General features: G+C 40.0%; 2 protein-coding genes across 2 annotated transcripts; both read left to right on the plus strand.

Moving 5' to 3' along the window:
• Positions 1 to 623: 623 nt before the first annotated feature.
• On the plus strand, positions 624 to 21,121 carry ncapd2 (non-SMC condensin I complex subunit D2). The gene is made up of 32 exons (XM_022756567.1): positions 624 to 700; positions 1,433 to 1,552; positions 1,644 to 1,719; positions 1,805 to 1,863; positions 1,958 to 2,133; positions 2,641 to 2,786; positions 4,174 to 4,301; positions 4,409 to 4,532; positions 4,668 to 4,815; positions 5,947 to 6,144; positions 6,224 to 6,358; positions 6,436 to 6,523; positions 7,644 to 7,851; positions 7,987 to 8,105; positions 9,100 to 9,300; positions 9,433 to 9,607; positions 10,077 to 10,161; positions 10,359 to 10,495; positions 12,376 to 12,508; positions 13,191 to 13,266; positions 13,378 to 13,593; positions 13,757 to 13,917; positions 15,067 to 15,178; positions 15,339 to 15,462; positions 15,869 to 16,024; positions 18,205 to 18,382; positions 18,477 to 18,571; positions 18,759 to 18,839; positions 19,411 to 19,594; positions 19,687 to 19,852; positions 19,958 to 20,077; positions 20,889 to 21,121. The coding sequence occupies exons 2-32, from the start codon at positions 1,435 to 1,437 to the stop codon at positions 20,969 to 20,971; spliced, it is 4,206 nt and encodes a 1,401-aa protein (XP_022612288.1). The 5' UTR covers positions 624 to 700; positions 1,433 to 1,434; the 3' UTR covers positions 20,972 to 21,121.
• A 1,644-nt stretch (positions 21,122 to 22,765) lies between these two features.
• LOC111230107 (C-type natriuretic peptide 1) lies at positions 22,766 to 24,723 on the plus strand. The gene is made up of 3 exons (XM_022756691.1): positions 22,766 to 22,870; positions 23,556 to 23,720; positions 23,937 to 24,723. The coding sequence occupies exons 2-3, from the start codon at positions 23,622 to 23,624 to the stop codon at positions 24,231 to 24,233; spliced, it is 396 nt and encodes a 131-aa protein (XP_022612412.1). The 5' UTR covers positions 22,766 to 22,870; positions 23,556 to 23,621; the 3' UTR covers positions 24,234 to 24,723.
• Positions 24,724 to 27,634: the final 2,911 nt, after the last annotated feature.

Consider the following 27,634-nt stretch of genomic DNA (forward strand, 5'->3'; position numbering starts at 1 on the left):
TGTTTTACAAGTGAATAATGAACACTACAACTGCCCCTCATGGTTTAACAGGTCACGTTTCCATGATATTCTATACCGTATTCACATGTATGAATTCAAAATTTAAGTATTTCCTCTGAAAACAGTTTGGCCATGAATATTTTTTGCTTTGTTGTATGGTTAGTTTCTTGTGCTTAGCCTTGGAACACTAGTTTTATTTTTTAAAGAGGGTAAAAGAATATGGAGACAAATGCTGCATCCTGACAATATTAGTCATCTGTGGTAGTGAGTTAAACCATTTCATTTTAACATTTGATTGAGTGCTGTATAGAAAGTAACACATTTCATGAAAAGTATTGTCATTTCTGTAGCTGAAACATTGGTACAGGGGAGAGGGGGTGATTGTGTTGTCAATCATTTGAATACAGCTACTACCTCAAAAAAGTGCTTGTGTGGTCCTTTTTGTCTGTGTTTTTTATTACACTATACAGTATATGGTTTTAATCAGTTATAGTCTTGCAGCTGTGCTTTTCCAATAGGTGGTGCTGTTGGTCAAACTCCTTAGTAAAGAAGGCGCATATATTCGACGTCATAGTAACGTCGCTTTGGCGCGATGTCCAAACAAATTTGAATCAGACCGTTTGCAGACGGTAGGCAGAGCAGCCAGTACTTCTATTATTACAGGTCGACGTTGTGGCTAACGGGACTGCAGACGTTACAGGTAAGCATTATATTTCTAAATTTGTAAAATACAGTAGTTAGCTAACTAGCTACAATTGTTACTAATGTTTCCATTAAACAATAACCGTAACGGCTGACAAGTTGGTCTACGCAATCTAGATAGCCGAGCTAGCATTAAGCTAGTTAGCTTGCTACCTTAGCTTGCCCGGCTAGCTTAATTCACAACAATAAAGTTGTACTGTTTGACGATAAATAAAATCGGTACACTATCAGGGTATCAGGATGAAAAGTCTTGAGAGTTTCCTCATAAAAAGTTGTTTAAGGTATTTAAACGTCTTAAATCTTGTCTCTTGGCTACTGTAGGCAGTGATGTTATTTCTAAAACGTTTCTGTAGCTAAGCGATTACAGGCTGTTCAGTTGTCTGCTTCTTATAAGAGTCCAGTTGGCATTAAATTAATGAATCATTAGGCTTTATTGGGAACTACTGATGGGAGGTTCTGAAACAAACAATTCAATGGGCCTGGTATTGAAAGGATCAAAAGTCTTAAATATAACTTGGTGAAGCTACATCGAGCCTGATTTTCAAAACTCAGTCATAGCAACCAGTCTTGTCTTAAGTCTAAAATATCTTGTGTATATAATTATCAAAGATCCTGCTTTGCTGTGTACAGTTCAATGATACACTGTATAAGTAACTTCATATTCTTTAGAATGCAAACCTTGACTGTTAAAGATGCATGTAAACTAATCTATCGTTTCTTTGTGAGGCAGCGATGTCGTGGGACTTCTTTTTACCTGTGTGCATAGGAGACTTGGTGAAGACCGGCGGGATCAACCAATATGTCGTTCAGGATGTGGTCTCCCCAAAACAGCTGCCATCATACCTCAGTAGTAAGTAGTTACTACAAATTCTGAAAATTTTGGAGCTGCTCATTGTAAGACATTTTCGCTAGAGCTTAAGGATTTTCTCTCTTTCACACAGGATTCAAGGCTGCATTGAGAAGCCAGGGGCCTTTGTGTATATTGGAACATTTTGACACAGGCTACAGTGTGCTACAGTAAGTACTGGTCATATACAGTATAGCTTGCTTTAGTGCTTACTGTTAAGAGCTGTGGGAGCACAAAACTATCTTTATTTTGTAGGCAATTTAACTCAGTGGAGCTGGGTGTGAAAGAGGATACTCTGGAAATACTAGTACAAGGTCAGTCCTTTTATGTTTCTAACTTCAAACTCACAGAAATACAAACTTGATATACTGTGATGATCGTGTATTGTCTGGTTTCTTTTCCTTTCAGTGGTGAGTGGCCTGGCTGGTTCCCTGCCGGCAATCCTCGTCTCCACCTCTGTCTCGGCTGCAGAGCGCAAAGAGAACCTGAATGCTGTTAAGATGAGCGTCTTCCTGCTCTGCAAGCTCACAGAGACCCTTGAGAGTTACTCTTGTAGACAGAGTATTGTCACGGCACCTGGGAAGGTATGGTTAATAATGACATTGCTAAGAAATACTGTGATTGGCAATGACAGTGAATTATTCTGTGTTCAACCATTTTAAATGCCCGCTGATGAGATCATGGCAAGTTTTATGATCCAGTCAGACCAAGAGATTGTGGTGTCTAGCCTGCTGTTTGGTGGGTAGTCTTGGTAGTGTGGTGGAGTTTTACTGCGCTGCTGTAAGGGCCCACCCACAGTTAACTTGTCACTTTCTACAACCTCTGCCCCCCAAGAGCAATGGGATGGGATAGGTAGGAGATGCCAGACAATGTGTGGATATTTGTTTGTCTGTGTGTGAATTGTATGAATGCCTATGTATCAGCTGGCAAGAACTATATTCTCTTTCTAGTTCGTTTGGCAGATATGAACTTTGTCTTTGGTAATCTGAGGGCATGTAATGTATATTGATTTTAACTGAATTTTATTGTCTTACTTTGCAGTCCATTTTCTATGAAGCTTAACTGATAATCATTTTGTCTGTCTTGCACAGGGTGGTAAAAAAGGTAAAGCTGGTGGAGAGGGGCTGCTGCAGTGGGACTCAGAGAGAGAGAAGGTGCTGCAGGCCCTTGTCCAGCTCCTCCAGCTGGATATCCGTTCCCTCTGGAGCCTCTCTCTGGTGGAGGAAGAGTTCATCAGGTACTCTGCAGTCTGGGGCATTCTGGGCAATAGTACAGTATCAGGCTTCCAAGCCAATCCAATATTATTTATAAAGCACTTTTTCAAAACAACACTGTTGACCAAAGTGCTGTAGAATAACAGTAAATACAAAAAAGACATAAAACGCGTAGAAGCAACAGTTAGTCAATAAAAAGACAACATCTCAGACTGTGTCAAAAGCAGAGGAAAAGAGGTGCCTATTTTAAGAAGAGATTTATAAACTGTTATCTGTTGTAATTGTAATAATGGAAAAAAATTGGTGTAATTTCCCACTCTCTTATCCAGATCACTTCCCGGCATTGATTAGACTTTTTCCAATACCGATACTAGTATCAGAAATGCTGCAGATACTGCCTAAAATACTGTATTGGCTATTGGCGAGTCTATGCACCAACCCGATACCACATACTTTATTAATGAACCTAATAGTTAAACACATACTGTATATAAAATGGTAGTTTTCCTCGAAATCAAATCTTCTTTGTTGCTTTAAAGCTGTGCAGCCACTGGCAACTTACTGTTTTAGAGCAACAAACAAGAATTGATTTTCGGTAAATAGTGTAATCTTAGCTATTTGCAAAATGTCAGCAATTTGGCAATATATTACATTGTAAAGTTCCACCAGTAAAAAGGCAACACATTTACACTATGTGAGGCTTTAATTTTATTTTTATTTTTTTAATTTTATTCTACAGTGATTCACTGGTATTAGATTAAAACAAAAAGAAAAAGAAAGTCTTTGTAATTCATGTGTCTGTTCATGTTTTTCAAAGGGTTTAACCTGAGCCATTCCATACAACAATAATAGCAATCATATCACATCCATAAAGGGTTAGAACTATAAAGCTGTTCAAATTTTTTACTCCTGGAATCGGGAGGGAAAAGAAACGGAGCATTCAGAACATTTCTAGCACTGATAATACTGTAGCCTTAATTGGAACTTATATGAAAATTATCTTTGCCCTTTCATTAATAATGTCACACTGAACCTATTAAACTTAGATGATCTTGGAACTGTGTTCAATTGCTTCATTTAATTTTTCCATTGTGAACATTTCCTCACACTCCCAGCATTATTATTTTCAGCAGAGAAGTGTCTCCCACAGGAGAGATGACTTTTGTTTTTAGTGTTCCAGTTTTTCAATACTCACAGTCCTTAAACTTTTCCCTTAACAGCACACAGCCTCAAAAACCTTTACAAACATTGTTTCTGTACAGTTCTGCACATTTTTCTGATGAGTACAAAGCCTTGTGCATGAATGTGTTCAATTTCATTCAGGTTCCAAGTTGCCTTTGAATCCAGACTTTAGCGTACACTAACATTAACAAAGTTTAAAGTTTTTGTTCTGTGCCTTTCTTCCCATAGCTGTGTGACCTGCTGCTGTTACAAACTACTGGAGAACCCTACCATCAGCCATGTGAAGAGCAAACCTACCAGAGATTGTATAATTCACCTACTGGGGGTGCTGATCAAGAAGTACAATCACCTCCTGGGTTAGTCCCTCACTCATGTAGAACCTGTGAGCGCAATTTATAACTGAAGGAACACATCAATCTTTTGCATTCAGTTTTAATTATATACTTTCTCCAAACTCTTACAGGTGCAAGTGTAAAGGTGATCCAGCTGCTGCAACACTTTGAGCAGTTATCATCTGTTTTTGCCCAAGCAGTGTCTGTGTGGATCACAGAATATGGAATCAGAGCTATCATAGGAGAAGTAATAAGGTCAGAGCCCATAATTTGTGTGCGTACTAAGTTTTCAACAACCAGGCCTCTTTGTAAAACTTTTTGTGGAAATATTATCCTTTGGCTGCAAATTACACAGAAGTTCATGCCTTGTTGTTTTTCCCCCTCCTGCAGGGAGATTGGTCAGAAGTCAAGCGAGGAGCTTGCCAGAGAGGGGTCAGGGGTCAAAGCCTTTGCTTGCTTCCTCTCAGAACTTAGTGCTCTGGTGCCTGAATTAATGATCCCCAACATTAGTGTGCTCATCACACATCTGGAAGGAGAGGTAATATACACCTGTACATGTTCATCCTGCTAATTAAAATTCTTAATTTCCAGCCCCTGAATGGGAAACCCAGTGACTTTGATCTAATAAAAGATGTGATATTGTGAAGAAGTAACTGTAAGTCCCTATGTGAGCACACACACGCACCCAGCTTGGCAGAGGCAGATCCCATTCCCACATTGCTCTTTCTGTCATTTCAGACTTCTTGTGTAGCTATTCATATGTTGCTGCCAGACTGGGGAGGACTCCGCACTAAGCTGTTAGATTCATAGGTCATGATTGGCTTGTGCAGCAATGTCAACATATATTGAAAAAGATGACAAAAGAAGAAATGGCCATCTTTCTTTTTAGTTTAAACACTTTTCCTCTGTGATTGGAAAGGACCACATTGCTTTGCGTTTCACAGGGTAACAGACCACAGGACACTGTCCATTTTCAGACAAGGCAGGGACACCAATTAAATTTTACATTGTGATTGCATTACTCTAAGTGGAATGAGTAACATGCTTGTACTCAAGGATAAATTCCTGCCATTTTATTTGCTCCAGTGCACATTGTCACTTATGCCTGTAAATGTTGCTATGACAAAGCCACACCACAACACTTCTCATTTAGGACTTGAGCATCAAAATGTGGTACTTTACTGATGCAGTAAAATGGTTCTAGTAAAGGCTCCTTTCAACAGAAGTTTTTTTTTTCTTACTGTTCAGTTCACATTTTGCCCAGTGATGAGACCAAGGCGAATACGAGCTAACTGAATGAGAGCTGGGTTCTTCTTTGCCTTGACTGGCAGGTAATCTTGGCAGTGCAGAGGAGAATTCCTGCTCTGCTGTAAGGGCCTGCCTACAGTGATTTGGCTCGACCCAAATTATTCCTCAACAGTCAATGTGGAGTAATTGCTGGGATAAAGCTGACAGTGTGTGTGTGTGTGTGTGTGTTGTGTGTGTAAAAGGCAAGAAGTTCACCCAGCTCTCTTCGCTGTTCAGTCAGCAATGAGTTTCTTCTTTGGTAATCTGAGGGCCTATGACCTATTTCTGAGAAAATGCTACAATACATCACTTCTCATTTAGTACTTCATGACACAAGAGCATGCTTAGACACAGCCTAATTCCCTGTTTCCCTGTTTTCCAGAGCCACACAATGCGTGTTGCTGTGTGTGAAGTGCTTGGAGAGATCCTTGTTCGGGTCCTGTGTGGTGATGGCCTCGATGAGTCTGGTAAAGCTGACCGCGACCGATTCTTTGACACACTGCAGGAGCATCTGCACGACACACATTCCCACGTGAGGGCACGTGTGTTGCAGGTCTACACACGCATTGTGAACAGCAAAGTATGTTTTCTGGACTTATAGTATATTTGTAAAAGCATGACATTAGCCCTGCTTGGTAATACAGACCGTTTGTGTTTAGGCACTCCCTCTGTGTAGGTACAGCGAAGTGATGGAGCTTGCTGTGGGGCGACTTATGGACAAATCTATAAATGCTGTGAAGAGTGCTATTCAGTTGTTGGCAGCCTTCATTGCACACAACCCCTACAGCTGCAAGGTAACTCAAATCAACATGATTTAAAACTGGAGTAGTAGACTTTTTCAGGTTTCACATTCTCAGAAATTTTCTTTCAGTTGAGCAGCGCAGACCTTAAGAAGCCACTGGAGAAAGAGACCGCTAAACTCAGAGAGATGAAAGAGAAACTGGAGGGAAAAGCACCAGGTGCGGATGAACCCTATGAAAAGTTATTTATCTTCATGTTGAATTCATATTTTGCCCAGTGATGAGACCAAGGCGAATACGAGCTAACTGAATGAGAGCTGGGTTCTTCTTTGCCTTGACTGGCAGGTAATCTTGGCAGTGCAGAGGAGAATTCCTGCTCTGCTGTAAGGGCCTGCCTACAGTGATTTGGCTCGACCCAAATGATTCCCTCAAAGTTACAATGGAGTAATCACAGGGATGAAGCTGACAGTGTGTGTGTGTGTTTGTATGTGTGTCCGCGTGCGTGTGTGTGTGTTTACATTTGTGTACATGTGTGAAAGGCAAGGAGTTCACCCAGCTCTCTTTGCTGTTCAGTCAGCCATGAGTTGCTTCTTTGGTAATCTGAGGCCAAGTTCAGAAACTCATTTGAACTCAGCAGACCTGGTCCCTGAAAAAGTTGTCTCAAAATTCACACCTGTAACTTTCAGCCATATCACATGAATATTAAAAAATGCATTTTTATTAAGCACTAGAAGTTCATTCTTAATATTAATTAATATTATCAAAAGTAAGACTGAGCCAGATGTCAAAAGTACTGTAGTTTATAGATGCATGCAAAAAAGATGCAGGTTTAAAAAAAAAAAAAACTTGAGTTGAATCTAGGTAAAATATGATAACAAAAGTCAGTATTTTGAGTTTTCAATATAACTTGAATACATTATTGATAATAACATTTCAGCTTCAAATTGATGAGTAAACCCTCAAGCCTCCTTTTTAAATAGATCTCTCGGATTCAATTCGCTAGTTGATCAATAACAAGTATGAAAAAAATAAAAATGCCTAAACCGTAGTTTTTTTTTAATTAGCTTTAGAAAAAACACCATATCTAGTAAAAGGGAAAATACAGTAGCACACCAGGAAAAAGTTACAAAATATGATCAAATGATGGCACTCTAGTCCCTAGCATTACAATCTAGATTTTTAACCCCAGGAAACAATTATTCTGTTTGACTAATTTATTCCCCCTTTTAATAGTTTTCTGTAAATTGTTCTGCTGGAATTTTCTTTATAGCTCTAACTTGACTAATCCTGGTTGGATTTGACTTTTTTCTTTTTCACCTTCTCCTTTCCCTCCTGGCAGTGGCGGTGATAAAAGCATCTGAGCTGTGGGCCGCTATGGAGCCTGAGCTGCTCGTTACTGTCAGGACAGAGCTGGAGCCCACAAGTGAAACAGAGAGGGAGCAGCAGGAGGACGAGAATGAAAGGGATGTGGAGGAAGAAAAGGAGGCAGAAGATGACAGGGCAACTGCAGTGAAGATTGCTCAGTACCTCCGTGTCAACAAATACAGGTGATGCTAATCACCAGTGTTGGCCTGGGTAAAAGTTGACTCAAGTGTCACTACCTGAAGGATTGCTTTTATCCCATGCTGTCAATTAGCAAATAATTTGATATGTGAGATGTCTTTTCTGTTCCCTCCCTACAGGAATGCTGTGCGTCTTTGTATAAGAGCTCACAGCTGCTTCCCTCAATCTGAGATGTTTGCTTCTCTGTCCACTGTCACCCCTGACACACTAATGGAAACACTGGCTCTGATTTTTAAAGGTAATGCCTGAGCTTGGTTCACTTGAGACATTTCCATCAAGATATGCTCATCAAAAGTGCTCTCCACGGAGGCAAGGCTGAACACATTTAAGATTCAGTTCTTTGGAGAAAATTAATTTCACATTATGTTTCAGTGTCACTTCATTAAAACTATCTGGTCTATAATGTATATGCCTTTACCAGAGTGTGAGGTGAAGATGTATTTTAGAGCATAGAGCACTTCACTTCTCAAACCAGCTGTCTCATTCGTAATGTTTTTCATAACACTTGATGACTATGACACATAACCTCCACCAGCACTATGTTGTACTTAGCTGAGATCACCATATTCAGTCCCTAACAAAATTTACTATCCTCACATAAAAGAAATGAGTAACTTCTTCAAATCAGTTGACAAACATGTTTCTATCATACTATCTGTAATTGGAAATGGCTGTTCAGATCTAGGCCTTCCTTGTCTTTCTAATGTGTTGACTGTTTAAGACTTATCAACTGTTGCGATAAATATATCAACAGTTCAGAAAGAGGCATTTGTAAATCAGAATTGCAACGGACACAACATTCAGCTGCACAGCAATTAAAGACTTTTGTGAAGTGCAGGGTTTTTCTCTACCAATCTCAGTCCAAGGTGGTACCTAAGTGATTATGGAATTGAAAATATAAGCATGGACCACATTTTTGTGTGTTAATTACTGCCCACACTTCAAGCACAGCATATTCAATCTTGGTTTGCCATTTTACTTCCAACAATATTTCAGTCAGGAGCTTCTACTAGTGTGCAAAGGTAATCAGGATTTGATGGCAATTTCCTTACTCGCACCAAAAGCCTTACAGCGAAGAGAGCAACTCTAACTTCATTTCTGTGCACCAGCCGCAGGAAATGTTAAGCAATCAAACAGCAATGGAAAGATGATTTCTATTGGTTGAATTCTTGTGTGATTCCTTCATGGTACTAACTTACTTTACATTATATGGCCCCTGATGTTTTCCTCAGGCTCTGATGAGGACACTGCTGAGCTCAGCCAGAACTTGCCTCCAACTCCACAGAAAGAGGGGGAGAAGGAGGGTGAGGATGGGGAGCTGAAGAAGCAGGAGATGTTGGTGCAGTACCTGAGAGATACAGAGACCTTCGCCTTACAAGTGGAGAGAGCAATCTATGTTATCAACACCATGCTGTATTGGAAAACCACTTCAGGTAGCAAGCAGCATTTGCCGGAGGCTAAACCTGTTCAAACTTGTACATTTCCATATAGTGTTTGAATTTACTTAGTAGTGAGATGAAAATATATGTACACCCTACAACAAAAGTTTTTCTGTGTGTTTTTAGTGGTCCAGGAGGCTGTGCAGTTCTGTGTGACAGTGTGCGAGTTCAGTGTTGCCAACTCTGTCAGTGGCGTGAGGAAGATGTTGCCTCTTGTCTGGTCAACTGACACTGCCATTAAAGATGCTGTTGTCCAGGCCTATAGGCGCCTTTATCTGAACCCTCACGGAGATACCATCAGGTCTGTAGAACATACCTGATAAAATGAATAGTCCTAACTTATAAAACAAGTGCATGTCCTGTTCAGGCTCCAGTGTGATGAAATATGACAAACAATTTAATGTGACATTAGCTAGTAATTAATTTTGGGTCCTTATTAAGTCAATTGCCAAAGTCTCCTCTGTGAGGATTACAGTGACATTAGGCTGCCTGCCCTGCTGGTTAACATTAGTAATTAAAAAAGCTCATAAAACATTCAATGAATTTAAAAATATAAAATTACTTGATGAGCTTGTTTGGTGCATTGTTGTGTATACACACAACTGAGCCAATATTAATGATAAATACCATTTTGTTTATGCACATAATATCTAAAAACACTTTAACTTAATTTTAATAATTTATCTACTCTGTTTAATTATTTACCGTATATAAATCTAAAAAAAATGTTTGTGTTGTCATCTTAAAGCAGCTGTCTCATCTTTTATTAGGATGAAAGCCCAGACTCTTGTGGACAGTCTCTCCGAGCTGATGGTTGATGCATCACTGGGAACAATCCAGTGTCTTGAGGAAATAGTGAGTAATTATTATTTTTATTATTCTCATATTGCGAATTTCTCTTTATGATGGTCAATTAAAGAAACAGCTATGCAGAATATTGAAGGACATATTTTTTTTTTTTAACACCTTCTTAAGGTGTTAAATGATTTGCATTGGAATACCTTGAAACAAGGCTTGCGGGGAGCATTAACCACTAAAACTTATATCTGTAGGTCCAGGAGTTCTTTGGCAGTGACAGCAATCTCCAGTCTACTGTAGTGCAAGTCTTGTGGGAGAGGTTTACTGGAAAACGGGAGACTTCTGGCTTACACAGGCGAGCTGCAGTGTTACTGCTGGGCATGGCTGCACGGTAAGACACGGACCACTTTCATTATGTTCCTAGGAAATTAATTACTTATGACATGATGAAGAAAAGGGTTTGTACAAGTTAACCAAATATGGTGGTTTCACTCTTCCTGCCTTTGACTGGCTGGTAATTTTGGTAAAATTTGAAGAGGCAGGCATTTGAAGAGGCAGACTGGGCTGCCGCAGCCCTACCTACTCTGATCATATAGAGCAACACAAGGATAAGTGGTCACAGCCGCATGTATACATTTTTGTTTTGTGCTCAAGGCAGTGAAATGTAAAATTCAGTCAGCCATGCCAGTAAATAATCTAAGTCCTGATTTACTCCTGATATTTTGATTTGTTTCCTATCACAGCTTGTTTATTCAATTTCTCATTCTGTCCACATTGTGAACTGATCTCATTTATTTTGCACACACCATGTAGTGCAGTGGAGTAGGAAGGGATGTCAACCAAACAAATATACCAAGTTGTAGGATAATTAGACATGATGCTGTACAGCCTGTATTTGTTTTCTAGCTTTGTAAAAGGTAGTATAAACAACTAAACAACAGCCGTGCTTGCAGGTGCTGTGTATATACTTATGACTTGTTTACTGTGGATGAGGGAAAGGTGTGTTGACTGGTGAGAACAGATATAACTGGGCCTCCTCTGACGTGCATGTCAAATTCAGACTGAGTCATGATGTTTCTGCAACACTGAGCAGTTCTCAACCAACAATTTTTTTAAATTGCATTTACATTTTGCATGTGGCTTGCTAAAATCTTATTATATTCCCATTATACTTTGTACTGAGCAGTGCAGGTGTGAAACAGTATTTTTTCAGTTGAGCCTGTTTACTTGTCATGGTCTGAATCATGAAACGCAGCAGAACTGTGTGGGTAAATAAACTCAGTTTAACTGACTTTCTAGTTTGATTTGCTTGCATGTTCAGTGAGGTGGAAGTATTAATCCCAAATGATGTGTAAGTTGTATTACCATGGATTCTGATAAATATTTACCATGAACCTCATTTTGGTTTATTATTATTGAAAATTGAAAGAAATTAGATCTGATTAAATTCATTGTAAATCCTGGTCTGACTTTGATATTCAGAGAAGCAAAGATTGACATAATGAAACAATCTCAAGGTAAAAAGATTTTTGTCCCTACTCAACACCTTCCTCAGACATGAACTTCTTCAGATCCTGATAACAGCCGCATTTTTATACAGGTGTAAACTGGATTTTAAGATTAAGTTGAATTTATTTGGATTCAGACCAAACATCATTCCAAGTTGTATATTAAAATTAACCCCAATGTTTATACACAGGGGAAAGTTGAGTTTGCACAGGGTTGTTTTTTTTTATTATGTAAAATCTGTAATATTCCTCACCACATAACATTTTGGTCCTGCCTCAGCTACTTGACATTCAGCAAATCCTTATTAGTCAGACTTCAAGCTCAGCTTTAGCTCCTCTTCATTGTAATCGAAGTCACGACCATATAACTCGGCTCCTTGCCAGTGCATTTCACTGAATATATGTATTTTTTTAGTGTTCCCCCTCAATCTACCTCAAAGACTGCCGCTGCTGTAGGGAAGAGCGAGCAAGAGAGTAAAGAGACTATCTGCAGTCCACCCACACTGCTGCCGCTCTTCATCCAGCCAGCAGCATTCATAACCTATTAAATCTTATGCGCTTCTCCTAACCCAACCTCCTACACGCATTATCTGGGCAGCAGCCTGGCACTGGCAAGGCCAGCACACAGCAGTCAGGGTGATGTAGGGCAGAGATGTTATTACTTTACTTTGCATAATCACGAGACCATTTGGGAATAAAAATATATATGTATTTTATGCCTCTTTGTAAAACTGTATTTTTTTTATGTATGTGAATATAACAGGGCAGAGAGGGAAGTGGTTCTCAGTAATCTGGACACTCTTTGTTCTGTGGCTCTTGGAGAAAAAGTGACTGAAGACTTCCTTCTGGCCAGAGACACAGTTATAACCATCTGCAGTATCACTGACCATGTCAGGGTAAGAAAACATAAACTATGGCTTGCCTCAAGTATTTCATGATAACCACAGGGCCTCACTGACTTGAGCCTGTTGATTAGAGATGCAGTGGGTCAGTGTGGCAGGGTCTAAAATCTTTTCTTAGAAAATAAGAATTAACTGTAATGTTCTGGAGACTCTGAGCTCCCTTTAACAGCTCATAACCATACTTACCATTGTCTTATCAGCTTCATACTTGATTACTTACATCCTTCCTACATTTATGAGAATTGCCTAGAAAAATAATTATCAACTGATGGCATGTGTCGTAAGTCTGCTACAGCAAAGTCCTATATGGATTGCAGAGATCCCAGCTATAAATGTAATATATCCTGATTTGTGTTGACAGTAATTTTCCAGTTTGAGAACAGTTTTAGAATAATTTGATCATAAAAGATCTGCTCATTTCCTTACTTGAAAATGACTTTTTTGGCAAACAAAAGGAATATATATTTTTTTGTGTCCATCCCATATAACATAAGACAATATATATAACCCTTGAAATATAACCCTAATAATAAGGGTTACAGTTAATTTTTTATTTCTTTTTGTAATCTCAGAATTTTGTCACTTTCATTAAATGTGCAAATCCAGTTTATGTAAGTATGTAAATGTACTGAGGAGTTCAACACAATGTTAATATACATTTCAATATTTTCACCAGCAATCAAAAGGTTCTCCATTCAGACTGCCCCAGGAGCATCAGCTCTTCACCTGCCTCACACAGGCCATCGCTGAAGGTAAATGCAGACAAATGTGGCCTTTGCTTAGAAATATTCCCAGTTTGTCTGTCTTGGCTTGCACCACTTGTAGTTTCTTCCTCTGACTGAGCCTGTTGGTACTTGCTCCAGGTGTGGTGATGGAAGACCCTTACTGGCAGAGCTTCATGGAACAGGCTGTCCGTCTCATCTACTTCCTGGCGGAATCTCCTGACCAGCTGTGCTCACGGCTGCTCCAGCGCAGTGCTCGCCTATTACTAGATCAGATTGCAGAAGGTGGGGAAGTCAACAAAGATCCTGGTCAAATGCAAGATGGATCTCAAGAGTCCAGTGAGCAGGGTGAACAAGGCGAGTCCTATTATGTCTCTTCCCAAAAAAGTCATTTGTAGTTTTAAGTGTAATGTAATTTAGCATTAGCATAATCAGATGTTTACTCTGACACTGTGTAACCTGTCCCAGTGCACCTAGCTTTGTCAACATCCTCTTAATCACGTGTCTTTGTCTCCTGCAGTGAACTGTGTGTGTCTGGCCCAGCTGTTGGCTCTGTGTGGCTGCGTGGCTTTCTGGCAGGTGTCTCACCTTGAGCGCAGTGTGAGCGCTGAGCTGCGGAGGAGGAGAGGAGAGACAGAGGAAAGGGAGGAGAAAGAAAAGGGCCCGTCTAGCAAAGCTAAGGTAATGAGGCTGCACAGACCTGTATACAGCAGCTGTATATACTGTACTGTAGTGTGTAAAGTAGTCTAGAACACTGGCCAGTAATAATACATTAGCTAAAGTGGAAATGAAATTGTGATTCTTTACAAATAAATTTGGAATAGCTTTTTTTATGATGATTTCCTTGTACAAACATTTATATTTTTGTTATTTTGCTGCCACGTTTTGTGAGTGGGTGTTGAGTGAGTTGGACAAAAATAATTTGCATACATCATCTTGGACTCTGGGAATTGGGATTTTTTTCACTATTCTATGAGGTTTTATAGACAAAACAAATAATAAAAAAAAAAACTTGATCAGATGTTTTTTTTTTTTGTTTTCTTTTGTTTTTTCAACTAAATGTTTCCATGTCAAAACATCAGTTGCCTGTTGCTAAAAGTACTTGTTCAGATACTTAAATGTTACAAATGGAGCCAAAACAACCCCCTGTGTGGCAAAAAGCATCTTAACAATCAGGCCGAGTCTCAGCAGGATAACTTGATGAGATTTATTTTAGTGACACAGTCAGATGAGTGATGGCTCATAACTGTTCAACCCATCGGGGAACAGGAAGATAAATGTCTCCTTAATTAGCATTAAAATGTTTGTTCATTTTATTTTTTTTCTCTTGGATAACCAGAGAGACAGACAGAGGCAAAGTGGCATATAACAAAATAGTTTGGACACTAGTTTTTTTGGGATACTCCACACAAATGCCTCAGTTTAGTAATTTGAGAAGAGTTATCTGTTTTTCATCCATTGTAGCCTTTTTTTAATGTTGTTAGTGATTTAAGACTTTATAAAATTATTTTGAGTCAAGTATCATTTTAAGCTGCTGTAAGACTAAACTTCACCATGGGAGATTTACTGACTTGGTGAAGCCAAAAGGAGATAGGGCTGTAAACATGAGGTGTGGAAAGAGTGGTTTTTATCAGACATTTACTGTCACTAACATCACAGCCACACAGCATCTCATTCTTATCTCTTCTCTTTTGTTAGTTATCAAGTAAGAATATACACAAAGGGTATTTCCTAAAAGAAAGGTTGGTCTCACTCCCTCTCTCAAGCTGGCCAGACACTGTTGGAGAGAGAAGTGACTATTTTTGTAAAGCTTTAATGGTTTTCCAACAGCAAGCAGCCAATGAGAGTGCCATGGAGGAGGAACTTGGGTTGATCGGTGCTTCTGCTGAAGATACGGAGGCTGAACTCATCAGAAAGATCTGTGAGACTGAATTGCTGGCAGGTAATGAAAACTTCTTGGCTTTTTTATTTTTCTCTCTCACATTAAGCTGCCCGCTCTTCACCATCCACTACATTCGGTGCTTCACATAGATTTTGCTTGTTCCACATTTTCATGCACTACTTCAACATCTTCTTCCAACCCTACTCTCTCTCTGTTTTAGAGGAGAACCTGCTGTGTGCATTCCTTCCCCTGCTGGTGAAAGTGTGCAGTTCCCCGGGTCGCTATTCCCACCCACAGCTCACCACAGCTGCCTGTCTGGCACTCTCTCAGTATATGATGATAAGGTAAATACAGTGCCTATTCCAATGTATACCATATACACCCGTAGAGCTGATTAAGCAGTTTATGAGTCAACACAAAAATTAATCTGCAACCATTTAAATCCATTAATTAAAAAAAAATCACTGGTGGGAATATTTGCCATTGAACTTATTTTCTCTTTGGTCTGTGTACTATATTGGTTGAACAGTTACAGCAATCTGAATGTGTCAGCTTGGGCTGTGGGAAATTATGACTTGTGATTTCTGACATTTTATGGACCAAACAATAAATTACTAAATTAAGAAACTAACTTGGAGATTAATGGAAATATTTGTTAGTCTCAGTACTATACATATATGACTTTAAATAGACCTAGCTGAATTGTTGAGATAACTTTTAATCCTGTGATTTCTTTATCCGTTACGTCAGCCCATCGGTGTGTGAAGAGAACATCCGCCTCATGTTTACAGTGCTGGAGCGCTCTTCTCTTCCTGTTGTCAGGGCCAATGCCATAATAGCCCTCGGAGACCTCACTGTCCGTTTCCCAAACATTTGTGAGCCCTGGACACAGAACCTGTATGCCAGGTAATGTAATGACATATTTGATTTTGTGAGCCCAATAATAAAAGTATAATAAATAAATATAAGTTTTGTTGCAGTAACAGCTCATGCTTATCATTCCCTCCAACTATTCTCATCCAATTAGAGGCACATCATCATAATATTTGTAGATCTGTTTTGTTTTTTTTCCCCCTGAGATAAGGAACACTGTACTGCAAATGACGTTTCATCTCAGCCAATGTTCACCTTATGCTTGTACACTTGAGCCATCGTCATCCAGATCCCTCCACCAACACGTCTGTGTGTTGTTCCTCTGTCACTGAAGTGTTGCCGCTGTCGCAATGCTCCACTGAGCCACATGATGGAAAAAGTTTACTCTCTCCGTCACGACTTTTTAATGGGGGGAAACTTTGAGATGATCTATGATGGCGAACTCTAATATCTGCCTTGAAGCTTGCTCTCTGCGGTTGCTATGGGAACCAGCCAGCGCTTCATGGCTTGTAGAAAACCCACCCCCCACTGGTGAACTGGGGTGGAGCCTAAGACCGCCTCAGACAAGGGCAGTTTTAGACAACGAACAGCTTAATTCCTGGTGTGTTACGGATTCTGACTAGAATCAATGACTAGTGTGTTGTAATTATATAGAGCGGTTGAATAAGCAGAAGGGAATAATTTTGGGTGAAGTCAAAGGTTCTGCAAGGGTTTACGCTTGTAGGTATGCTTTCATTTTAAAAAAACACTTCATGCTTTCTATCTGTTTCCCCTGCACAAAGTTACAGTTTCTCTTTAGCCAACTCAGAGGCTGAAGTTGCTCTTTTTGATGAAGTGTGGTCTTAATTATAATGGTTGACAATGCTCACATTGAGGTGTTTCAGACGTGTAAAACATTGTGTTCTTTTTATACTGCGCCATTGCCCTCTTAGTGTTTCCTACCTGATAAGCATTTCATAGTGTCCCCTAATTGTCTCCCACACAGCAACACCTCCACTGTTCTCAAGGCTGGTGCCCTGTAGCCTCCTGATAAGCGCATTAAGAATTAATTACCCTGTTCCTTACTGTTGTAAGCTCCTGCATTGGCATGTGGTTGTGCCATGTACAAGTGTGTGATCCTCTGCCAGGAGTCCTGCTCTCTGGCATAAATGAGAAATGGTTAATGAGTTTCTTTTGTTCTGTGGTTTTGGATGAGGGTAAATCTAAATTGGTCTCAGAATGCTATCAGATTGCCCTGCCACACAGCCTATCCAATCCCATTGTGCTCAGCCAAGGCTGAAATAGTCATTTGGTTTCTGTAACATTCTGGCTAATTCCAAGTCTTTACAGAAAGCTTAATTGACCAGGATTGGAAAATAACAAATGTCCGGGTGGCAAGACATTTTACGTCCACTTTCATTTTTAGTCACACTAGCAGAGCGTTTCAAGGAATGGCAGTGTTGGACTCTCAGTCAATTAAATTTTGTACCGATATTTAGGTTCTTCAGAGGATGAATCCTACTGACTTAGTGATCACTTAGTCATCCACTGACTTTCCCTCGAGAAACACCTGCAGGTCAAAGATTTAATTTAACCAGTGAAATATCTCAACATCAACTGGATAGATGAGAGGATGTGGCTGAATGACTTTGGTGTTCCCCTGACTTTTCATCTAGCATCACCGTGACATTCACATTTGTGGTTTTCAGTGAAATGTCAACAACTACTGTATGGATTGTCATGACCATTGATACAAATGTTCATGTTCCTGTCAGGATGAATTGTAATGACTTTGACGATCCCTTAAAGCCCCTGACAAGTTGGTTTCAAATCTTAGTATTTCTCTATAACATAAAATATTCATGACTACATTTCCAATACCTTCAAATCAGTGAGAAAAGATTGGACAAAAAGACAAATAAGAAATAACAAACTGTTACTCACAGTAAGAAGCTATTTGAAGGTTTTCATTTTGTGCTCTCATCACACCACATTTTAATTTGTTTATAATTAAAATCAGTGAATATCAATTTGTTGATTTTTAATGATCAAATACCTGCACAATTAATGACATTCCTATCATCTTCAGCTGCGCTCTGTTCTGTTTTTATTAGCAAATGTTATCGTCTTAGTTTAATGTGTCAGCATGCTAAGTTGGCTGTAGTGTCTTAGTGTCGGTACCAAAGTGGTTGACGAGTAACTAGCTGTTAATTTAACATCCTCTTCTCTTCCAGGCTCAGTGATGAGGTTCCCTCAGTGAGGCAGACAGCTGTCACAGTTCTTACTCAGTTGGTGCTTAAGGATGTGCTCAAGGTCAAAGGTCAAGTCAGTGAGGTGGCTGTGCTGCTAATTGACCCTGAGCCGCACATTACCAGCCTTGCCCTGAACTTCTTCAATGAGTTGGCCACCAAGGTACACACACATGCACATCAACACACATTCAGAGCCCTTTCTGGACCCAGGGTAATTGGGAAGGTTTTTAACTGTCATTGGTGTCATCCATCAGGACAATGCGATCTACAATCTGCTTCCAGACATAATCAGTCGCCTGTCTGATCCAGAGAGAGGCATGAGCTCAGGGGACTTCAACACCATCATGAAGTGAGTTTGGCGGCTTCACAATATGTGTATTCTCTAATTTGCTGCTTTTGTCCCCATGGGATTTGTCCACACTGTGCAGGACTCTGCATGCCCTGGACAAATTGTGACTTGTTTGAAGGGGAAAGTTGACATCTTTGCTATTTTGAGAGCTTTGTTTAGATGTTCTATTATTTTTGTGTGTTTTCAGACAGTTGTTCTCCTACATCACCAAAGAAAGGCAGACCGAGTCTCTGGTAGAGAAACTGTGTCAGCGCTTTAGGACTGCCAAGTGAGTACATCTCCACCTCCTTTTTCCCATCTTCACCTCTGACCGGCGGTTTTCTTCTTTTCTTTACAATTTACCAGCTCATTTCTAATGTCTGCCCTGCAGTATTTAATTTGTGAAAGATGCAGGGGTGGATATGTGGATAATTAGTAGGTGTTTTCACTGTGTGAAGAGGGATCGACAATTACAGTGAGTTCACAGTAGAGCTCACCTATCACCTACACTCTGACATCTTATTTGCTCATTTTGTCATGGAAACTGTCTTCCCATATGGCTGAGGAGTGTAGACGAACAATTGGCCTGTCCTGGCTTCAGTCTGCCTCTGACTCATACTCCATCCATATTCGGAGCTCAAAGGAAGGGCATCTTATATTACACAATGGCAAAGTGAATTTAGATATAAGTGCTTCCTGGAAAATGAGATTTGGTCCAAATGCCAGGGCGAAGCCATATTCATGAGTAATGAGCTAACGGACTTTTTTGTTAAGGATCTTGAATTACTATGCATTTCACATTGTTTCAAATCCAGTTTTTACTCGCTAATTCCTGACTCTTATTCTGCTTCTCTCCTCAGGACGGAGCGTCAGTGGTGTGACTTGGCCATGTCTCTGTCTCTGCTGTCCATGTGTGAGCGTGGTTTTAAGAGGCTGCAGGAGTGCTGGGAATGCTACAGTGACAAGTTGACTGAGCCTGGAGTTTACCAGCCTCTGCTCTCCATTACCGCCAAGCTTCGGCGTGGGGCCAAACCCCAGTTTAAGGTACAATATCTTTCAGATTTTTTTAATTTTATTTTTATTTTTTTTTGGCATTACCTTTGTTTGTGTTTATTGATGGGAACTTTCTTTACCAGGCCCAGGTCGATGAGTTTGAAAAGCGGCTGACTGCAGTCCACACACGGGGGCTGGAGAATGTAGAAAGCCCTGAGATGGAGGAAGAGAACCAAAAAGAAGGATCAAGTGAGAAGACAGTCATGCGAACACCTTTGCCCACCAAAGGCCGTCCGAGGACCAGGAGAGGTCAGTACTCATCGGCTTTGACTTTCAAGGACCCTGATGGTTGTGAATGCAAAGCAATTTGTTGATTTTGATTGTGACAAATTAACATTTCTCTCTCTGACCCAGGTCAAACAAAGCCTTCAGTTTCTAGCCAAGGTGATGACAGTTTTGTGACGCCTCAGAAATCTCGCAAGTCCAAGAAACCTGTGATCACCTTCAGCAGTGATGAGGAGGAGGATGAGGAGGGTGAGTGTAGCTACTTTTTACATGCACTATTATACTTGGAATGGAATTTAACATGATTTTTTTTCTTCATCTGTCTATTAAGCATCATATTTTATGAGAAATACAAAAATAAAAAGAGCAATTATCATAATTGATTCTGACAATTTTCTAAATTTAAGCGTTTGGTGTATAAAATTGTGGAAAAACAGAAAATGACAATTTCCTTAAGCCCGAAGTGATGTCTTCAAATAGCCCATTTTGTCTGACCAAACGTACAATTCCCAAACATTCAGTTTACTATCACATAATACAAGGAAAAGCAACATATAATCACATTTTAGAAGGTGTAACCCAGGAATGTTTGGTATTATTAATTGAAAATGACAATAAATTATCAAAATGGCTACAGATTATTTTTCTATCAGTCCAATAATCAAATGTTTCAGCTCTACATTTATTTTACTTAGAGTGTTGGTATTATGGATAAATTTAATCTATTTTTTCAGTCAGTAATATACTTTGGATCGATGCAACAAAGTTGAGTTGGGACCACTGGGCTGAGCCGGCTCTCTAAGAAGCTTTAAAACTGTCCTACCTGAGCTCCTTTTTAAAAGTGAGCTGTGCATTGCAACAGCACTAATCTAACATCTGAGGATTTCCCTGTTAGAGTTGATAGAAAACACATTGACATACTGTCACTTTCTTTTAAAACTGAAAACATGAAACCATTCCTGGGCAATATTTTGTGTGGCAGCTCTGCAGCCTGTTTCACTTGACTTGTCTTGCTGGGTTAATCAATTTCTAATCTTAAATCTTTTTTTTTTTCCATCAGATGCTGTAATGGCAGAGAGTGAAACCCCTAAAGTGACAACACCCATCGCCCGCACATCCAGACGAGCTCGCCTCAGAAACTGATCATATTTTTCCTTGTTTTTGTCTTATTTCTGTGTCCCCTTTCTCTTTCTTTTTTTTTCTTTTTTAAATCTTTTTTAAAAGATGCTAGCACTAGGCACTAAACTATAGTAATCTGATGACATAAAGTCAAGATGTTTTTAATAAACTTGTTTCTGGTTTTGATAAGAACTTCAAGGCTTTCTGTGTTGGTTTGAGCAGTGTCACTCACTGGCTTCTGCACACTGGAAAAAAAACACCCAAGAGGCTGACACCAGCAAATGTGTGAAGAGTTGGGTGTGTGCTGGGTTATGTCAAGTAAATTTATACCATCATTACAAGCAGCTTTGAATGTCTGCTTGTATTATGTGTTTGCACAGTGGTGTTTAATGGGTTGTCACAGCTTGCCCCGACAGTATTACTATCCCACATGCTTCTCCACTTCATTTTCAATTTTCTTTTTCCTTTCTTACAGTCATGTTCTGTCATAAGAGATTCTTATCAGACGAGAAAAATCCATGAGCGTGGCTGCATGTTTATTTACAATCATGTTTTTTTTTTTTTTTTCCTTTCCTGTTCTGTCTGAAACATTTGCTGTTGCCTAGTTGGCCGCCTCTGTTCTCCTGTAATCAATCTCTTTTGTAGGTCTCCCTCCTCTTTCTGCCTAGTGCTTCCCTGCCTCCCTCCCTCCTATCCTCCTCCTCCTACTCTTCGCTGCCTACTTCTCTTCCTACAGCGCTCCTCTCTTCACTGACATCACATGCACGGTAGTTTAACCCCCCACTCCCTCCACTCATCGCTAATCTCTCTCCTTCTCGCCTACTCCTTCTCCCACACGTTGTCCTCTCCGAAAAGATGAGAGGGGTGCATTTCTGTATGTGTGATTGATATGTTATGTAAAGACACTTTACCAACAGCAGGCTAACAATACAATTGCACCAGCGGTTAGGTTTTATCTGAGTGCAGTGGGTGCTAAGTGCGCAAATATGAGTATATTTGCCCTGTTTATAACTTTATTTAGTGCTGTACAAAGATGAATTCTGCTTGCTGGGTATGAAAGCTTTCATCCCACATTTTATGCACTGCAGATGCCTTAATTAAAAGAAAACATTAATTGATGTAATTGACAGAGGTGGACATGAATCCCTGGCTAGTATGTGATGCACATTTGTAATCGCAGGGGTTTATTTACTTGAAATAATTAGAGGCTGCTGAACTTTGAGGTCTGTGTGTTAGATTGCACAGCACCTGCTAGTATTGTAATTTGGTGGCAGGGGGTACAGGGAGCAGATGGCACTGACAGACTGTAACTTACCCAACAGAGAGGGGAGGTCAGTGCATGCTGGGAACGACCACAGAGACAAAGGAGAGAGAGAGAGGCTAACATGGCACGAGGAGCATTGTTGCCACACGGGAAATGTATAATTCAGATCAAGTCGTGACATAAAACAACGTGAACCTTTTCAGCCAGGTCACTTCATAGCTCTCTGGTCTCATTGACAAAGCACTGGCTAACTACTGCCCTCTGACCTTGATTTGTGCAGTACAGTGGCATCAGTATGGTGCACAGTACACACAGTCACCTTGGCGATGACAATCATTCTCCAAGGCTATGACATCATTCCAAAGAATGGGAGAGGAGGAGAGTGTTTGGGGGGGGGGGGTCAACTTTGGCTCTACAAAACGCCTGCAGCATCCCAGCTGATGCCCCAACATTCAGCTTCTGCCAAGAGGACAGACGCAAGAGGAAGAAAATCATCCTTTTAGTTCCATCACAGAGCGAGTAGGAGGAGTCAGGCAAGTGAGATAGTGATGCTCCAGGCAGGTGCCAACAAGTGAGAGGTAGCCGAGAGACCGAGAACAAGAGATGGAGAAGAGTCTGTGAGAGCAGAAGACACCCGGAGCCTTGAGAGAAACCTACAGGTGAGCACTCAAATTTTCTTTTAGATTTTCATTTTGAAACGAGACTTTTTATTCCACAGTTTTTGCTCATTACAATAATTATTTCCTACAGGAATAAAAAAATGAATCATGTTAAATTAATGTTGGTTAAAGCCACAAATGGAGCTGGAGAATTTTTATTTCCACATTTCATATTTTATTTAAACTGGACAGCAGCCTTATGTGTAATAAAAATTAAATTTGGTGTTGATCTCATTTTTAAAAAGCTCATATTCATTATTGTGATATTTTTACCATAAAAAATTATTGAATCCTGTAGATTTTGCAAGTGATAACACCCGTTTAGTACGTTTTGAAACATTATTCAATATGATAGAAAGTTTTCCTCTTGAAATGATATAATACATTTTTTCTGTTTTATGTACTAATTTGTTCGGCTGTTTTTAATCCAGATCTAAAAGCCTAACTGGGGACAGGGGCTGTAAATGATATATTCCATCTGTTGCATTGCTTCTCAGCACATTGTCTATCTGTATATTCCTCTTGTTAAAATCCTGAAGACACTGATTGAAGATTGGTTAAACTGCACAGTACTAATTTATATCAAAGCCATTCAAATAATTTTCTATAAAAGAATTTTCAAAACTAAATCTTTTTTTTATCATGAGTAATTTTAATTTCTCCATGTAATTGAATGTGTATTTAGGTGTTTGCAGCCAGTGTGTTTCCAGTTTTCCTGCACCAGCCCTTCCTGCTCCTCTTCTCTGCCATCATGCTGTGTCCTGTGCTGCTTTGTGCCACTCTCCTCCTTCTGACGCCCCTGGACATCACAGAGGCTCGCGCTCTGCATCCTTCTCCTGATGCTGTGCAGGTACAGAGGGAAGGGGGGAGGTGAGGTGAGGTGAGGGGAAGGGAGGAGGGGGAGGATAGAAAAAGAGTGGACTGAGGAGAATTCAGAGTGGATGAATAGTGGATACAAAAGAATAGTCCAGAAGGACGGGAGAGTAATGAAATGTATTACTGATTGAATTATTCTCCCTCGTACACTCCCTGACAATTAAATTGAATCTTTCTTTCCTCTCCGCAGTTTATGGAGCAGTTTCTGGAACGCTATAATGACCTTTTGACCCTGGACGACCTGGAGAACCTGTTGAACAGCCAACCAGAGGAGCAGTCCACCTTCTCCTCTGGTGCCAAAGCGGCCGAGTACCCCAAATGGGCTGATCCACAAACACAGCCCGAGACCCCCTGGCTGCGCCTGCTGAAGGGTGCCCTGGCCAATCAGAAACGCGCAGAACCGGACCGGTCACGGAGGGGGTGGAACCGGGGTTGCTTTGGGCTGAAACTGGATCGGATCGGGTCCATGAGTGGACTGGGCTGTTAGTGGAGAGAGGTGAGGAATAAAGACTGATGACATCCTTCTTAGATTATAATAAGGAAAAACACACATGCAGAGGTGTTCATCTGCAGTGAAGGATGTTGACATGCCAGTAGACTACATGTAGTATGGTGTACACTCGCAGTGTTGCTAATGCGGTTTCATCCAGCGTAGATCAGATGCTTCACACTATCGTGGCTGTTTAACAGAGGAGCTGTAGATTATTCCATGTTGAAGTGTTAAACTGAATATTAGAACATGTGAGCTATGTTTACATCATATGATCATCTTTGATTGCCGGGCTTGTTTTTTTTTTTAAATTAAAAGTAAATTGGCACTTTATGTATTTCTAGCTTTGTCTAAGTACAGTACATTTTTGTGGCCAGGAGATTGTGTTTAAAATCAGGTGATGTCCAAAAACAGTGGCACCTGTATTTCCTGCTTATTGTTTTTTATGTCTACTTATGATTTGCATGAATAAATGGATTTGACATTTGCTGTTTTTCTGTCTGAATGATTGTTAGATTCATCATTCACCTCTATCCCACAGCTACATCCCACTTTGTTTACTCTCTAATGACACACGTCATCTCAATTTGTCCCTCAAAGTAGAGCTTCAAATTCCCCTGACTTGCTTTATTAAATCTTCCAATGGATGTTGGAGGGGGTTACATTTCTTCCCCAGTCGTTCTGGAGAATGGGTGACCAATCCTAATAACAGCTGTATGTACGAAAACCCTCATGCTGCTTTTTTTATTCTGGCATTACAGCCAAGATCCCAGGGCAAAAAAATCTCGAAGCATCATACAGAGAAACGGAAATAAATATTCTGGCATCTTAGTCAGAGAATATGTAAATATGATGCAATCATATATTTAATGGTCGTACTGGCAGTCCTTGTACCAGCAATGTGCCCAGTTTGAAAACATGACATGAACAGCTTTTTTCTGACTTGGAGGCAAAAGGTTCTGGTGGTAAAAAACAAAACAAAAACAAAAACACAATAATTGTAGGTATTTTACATCCAAGTTAAAAAATAAACTTGGAAACAATTCAGAGAGAAGTTACACAGATTTTTACAAATGTTCAAAATCTTAGTTAATAAAATGTGAGACAGTGTAACTGCTTCATTGACTGGTAACTGTAGGATCTATTCAGAACATCTGTTTAACACTGCTAGTTATTAAGTGACAATCGTGGAAGTTTTTAAATGGAAATTAAAGGTCAACAGTTTTGGAAAATATTCGCTGCTTCAACACTCAAGTTCAAAGGCTTCCTGCTTTTCCTTGTGTTTTAAATCATTGTAACTTGAATATCTGCGGGTTTTGGATTAATAATTTGAAGATGTCACCTCAGTAGTTTTTCACTACTGTCTTGACTTTCGTATGGACTAAAATAATTGACAGATTAAAATAAATAATTAAAATGACAATTGTTAATGGCAGCACTACAACAATGAAAAGTATTTCATAAAATATGTTGTTGATGTATTATTTCATATTTATTCTGGTAGTTGGATTAAATTTCGTAAATACATTTTGAATTTACATATGTATTAGTTGCAGTTTTCTACCACAACACTAGATGTCAGTCTGAGTCTATATTTGTTTGTTTGTTGCTGATACAGTTAGCACATGGACTTTGTACTGGACTTTAATACAGGATAGAAGTTGTATAAATGTAGCTAAAGGCCCTTCTTTACATGCACACATGGCTGTGCACAGATCACCAAACTGAAATCCACACATTTTGTTGTTACTGCACTTTCTGTCAGAGTAAACTATTAGAAAACTTGAAAATATATACTCAGAGTAGATTAATAAGATTAAGTTAAATGAACATTGCTGTGATTGTTGCTGTTTCAAATAAATTTCATTCATTTTACAGTGACCTTCCCACTGAACTAATTATACATTTCCCCAGATTATTTATTATTATTTATTCCACCATCTTCTCTCTACAGTGAGGCCTAATACCTAGTTTAGCTGTTGTGATACATAAAGAACATGTGATCTGTATGAGGCAGCATTTACAGTACTGAGAGTACAACATGGCCCGAGTGTTGACTAGCCAGGCAGCGTCTAATCTTAGCATGACCTTTACTTCCCCTCTTTGACCTTAAGTTGCAAAGCAGAGGCCAAGACTGGCACGCATGCACTCAGGGTTGTGGAAGTTCAGCTATGCCCAGGCCATTGGACTGTAGCCATAAAACACACCAGCACTGTCCAGTTTTGGTGCAGAATAGCATGTCTGCTAGCCTGCAGCAGAACGTGTTTAACCACATGATCTGCTGAGTTGAAAAATACAAGACACCGAATGCCATCTTTGGTCCAGTTTCATTAAAAATGTGCTGCACGTTCATGGTCTGCTGTGGTGACTAGATGCCTGGGTAAGGTTTCAATTCACTGTCAGGGCTACCCAGTGACAAGGCCCAGTATATGCAGCCAGAGAGACACTTCCAACAAGATTCAACTTGAATGACCCTCTGGTTTAAACTGATGTCCTCATTACATTATTCTAATTTAACATTTCATAATATCCCCAGCAGCGCTTTCCTTTCAAAGAAACACTGTTACCTGACAAATGAGTCAAAACTCAAAAAGAAAAGGACACGTGTGAGACTTGTCATATTTTGTGTGCAATGAATGAATGAGAAGGCCGTTAATTTTGCAGCAGAGAAACACATTACCATTACCTTGAGTACAGCACTTCTGTTCAGACTAAGGAACCTATCTTTCAGTGAAATGTCTCTTTGTTTCCAGATTCTGTCTTGAGAGTCAGTCATTTCTAAATAACCTGAAAAAGCAGCAATTTGACTGAGAAAACAGACTCGGATGGACTGAGGACACCTCCTCTGCACATGCATAATGGTCACATGTCGAGTAACCAAGACTCAACTTTTGACTTCTGCCTTTAGGAGATGGAGGTGAGCATCTGAAAGTGAAGGGTCATGGTCTTTGGACATTAAATGTCAGAGTCGGACGACAGAGATTTGATCCCTCGTTTGCTCCCTCTGTGTCTGAAGCTCTGTGTTTACTGAGAAGGTCAGTGAGGGACCCCTCTCTTTTTTCAGTCCACTATATGAGGATTCTAATATCTGAGTATCAATATCTAGGCCTCTTAAGGGGGGCCGCTCAAAGTCAGCCTTGATGGCAAATGAGCTGCAAATAAAATAATGTGAATTAAGCAAAAGTATTTCAAAGGCTTTCGGCCGATAATTTGCAGCAGACATGGGATGATAAGAGAGAATTTTCTAGTCTGTTTCAATCACATTAAGTGAAGTAGGCCAGTTTGCATGCCTCCCTGCAGGCTGCCGACCTTGACATTCAGAGGGGGCGGAGCGAGGAGCGGTGACCATTATGGGGGGGTGTGGCTTTACACTCTGGTCAATCATAAAAACACACAGC

Source organism: Seriola dumerili, unplaced genomic scaffold, assembly GCF_002260705.1.
Source record: "Seriola dumerili isolate Sdu_G_001 unplaced genomic scaffold, Sdu_1.0 BDQW01000258.1, whole genome shotgun sequence".
NCBI classification, from domain to species: Eukaryota; Metazoa; Chordata; class Actinopteri; order Carangiformes; family Carangidae; genus Seriola; species Seriola dumerili.

Excerpts from the sequence above, each read along its gene's own strand:
- LOC111230107 (XM_022756691.1), top strand. The coding sequence starts at position 23,622 with ATGCTGTGTCCTGTGCTGCTTTGTGCCACTCTCCTCCTTCTGACGCCC. Across the intron at positions 23,721-23,936 it reads CTTCTCCTGATGCTGTGCAG|TTTATGGAGCAGTTTCTGGA; the intron begins GTACAGAGGGAA and ends TCCTCTCCGCAG.
- ncapd2 (XM_022756567.1), top strand. The coding sequence starts at position 1,435 with ATGTCGTGGGACTTCTTTTTACCTGTGTGCATAGGAGACTTGGTGAAG. Across the intron at positions 15,179-15,338 it reads TGAGACTGAATTGCTGGCAG|AGGAGAACCTGCTGTGTGCA; the intron begins GTAATGAAAACT and ends TCTCTGTTTTAG. Across the intron at positions 18,572-18,758 it reads GACTTCAACACCATCATGAA|ACAGTTGTTCTCCTACATCA; the intron begins GTGAGTTTGGCG and ends GTGTGTTTTCAG.